Source organism: Aureococcus anophagefferens (assembly GCF_000186865.1).
Source record: "Aureococcus anophagefferens unplaced genomic scaffold AURANscaffold_1236, whole genome shotgun sequence".
NCBI classification, from domain to species: domain Eukaryota; class Pelagophyceae; order Pelagomonadales; family Pelagomonadaceae; genus Aureococcus; species Aureococcus anophagefferens.
Window position 1 is genome coordinate 1 of NW_008706322.1, and position 1818 is coordinate 1818.

Genomic DNA, 1818 nt, shown 5'->3' on the forward strand with positions numbered 1-1818 from the left:
CGCGTCTGAGCCGGTACTCCGTGCCTTCCGGACGCATCCGCGCCGCCTCCATCGCTTCGAAAACGCGCCGCGCCGAGCGCCATGAGCCGCATGGCGTCGGTGATCACGCCGCCGCGGCCGCAGCGCGAGAAGTGGGTCGCCTGGCCGCCCGAGCGCCTGCCGACGAAGCCCAACACGTTCCTCGCGACGACGAGCAGGAAGTCCGGCAGCATCATCGCCGTCGGCTGGGACGGCAGCGAGTACTACGCCTTCGACGCGCGCTGCTTCCACCACGGCGCGGATCTGTGGACCGACGACGCGACGCGCGGCGGCGACATCGAGGACGGCGCGCTCACGTGCCCCGCGCACGGCCGCCGCATCGACTGCAGGACGGGCGCCTGGCTCGGGGACCCCTGCGCCGGGTCGGCGCGGCACCGCGTCTACGCGACGCGCCGGCGGACGGCGCCGGGCGGCGCGGCGATCGTCGAGGTCCGCGTCGACGAGCGCGACGCAGGGCAGGAAAAGGGTGATTCAACGTCGCTTCAACGTGAGTGTTCCGCGCGCGCGCGTTTCGGAAACAGCACCCACGCTTCGAGAGCGCTCCGAGAGATGATCGCTCGTCCAAAAATCAGCCGAAACGAGCGGAAAACGACCGAGATAGGAGCCTTCGAAGTTGGGAATTTCGCACCCTTCTCCTGCCCAGGCGCGACGGCGCCTTCGACAGCGACGCCTACAATACGCCGGGCCTCTGCCCCAGCGCCGCGCGCGCGCGCCAGGCCCGCGCGGCCGTCACGCCGGACAAGGCCCCCGAGCGACGGCCGCCGCCCGCAGACGACGCGGACCGGTCCGTGCGCCGGCGCCTCGCGTACGAATCCGACGACGACGACGCCATGGATGAAGGGTAATGACCCCACGGCGCTTCGTTGCCGGGGACGTGTAGCGGCGGCGCGGCTTCGCTTCGCGCGAGGGGTCTCAATCAGCCACTTGTCCGATCTCTTCCGATCGCAAACTATTGCCAGTTGGCCGCGGCACAAGGAGGAATCGAAGGGGAGGGGAACGGCGAGGACAGGCGTAGGAAGAGCCACGGGAAGATACGACTAGGGCGGAGGCGCATCCAAAATCAGATCAGTGGGGACACGGCCGGACACATAGGCCCCAGCGCGCACGGACCGCCGAGTAGCGGCCCGCGCCACGGGGGAAAGAGGCGTCATTAGGACCATAAAAGGCGTGGGCAAAGGCGGGTCCGTGCGATAAACCACGTGGAACGTGCTGCGGTCGGCGAGGCGTCCGCGCGTCGACCGCGGCGTCGCGCGGCGCGCGCGTTTCGGCGCCGATTCTCAGGCAGATGAGCCCGCCGCGGCCCGGTCGACGTACCTGTCCAAGTTCTCGTTGTGGATGGCCGCTTCGGACGCCTTGGCGAGCTGGAACTGGGCCGGGGCCCCACGCGCCCTGCCCTTCCGAGGGGCGGGCTCGAGCACGAGCGCGGCGCCGTCGCCGACCGCGATGACCATCTCGAGGAGCTGCTCGTCCTGGGACCCGTAGTCCTCGTAGTAGCCGCACGGCTTCAGGTCGAACCAGCGCACGGTCAAGTAGAACTCGCCCTTCTTGATGTTCCAGCCGTCGCGCCCCGAGCCGTTGACCCGACGTTGGTTGTCCGAGCGCGCCGGTGGCACGACGACCTTGGCGAGGTAGAAGTCGACGCCCTGGGCGTCACGTTCGCTCTGAGAGATGCCCAAGGCGACCACATCGCCCTTGCGGATCTTCGGAGCGAGGGCAGCGAGACGAGCGTCCTTCTCCGCCAGGCCCTGGGCGATGACGCGCGCGCTCGAGCGGTCGTCG

At 69.6% G+C, this 1818-nt stretch overlaps 1 protein-coding gene across 1 annotated transcript; it reads left to right on the forward strand.

The window, feature by feature from the left end:
• Nucleotides 1-81: 81 nt before the first annotated feature.
• AURANDRAFT_69265 (hypothetical protein) lies at nt 82-884 on the forward strand (the record flags this gene model as incomplete). The annotated part of the gene is made up of 2 exons (XM_009045026.1): nt 82-515; nt 683-884. The coding sequence occupies 2 exons, from the start codon at nt 82-84 to the stop codon at nt 882-884; spliced, it is 636 nt and encodes a 211-aa protein (XP_009043274.1).
• Between the last annotated feature and the right edge of the window lie 934 nt (nt 885-1818).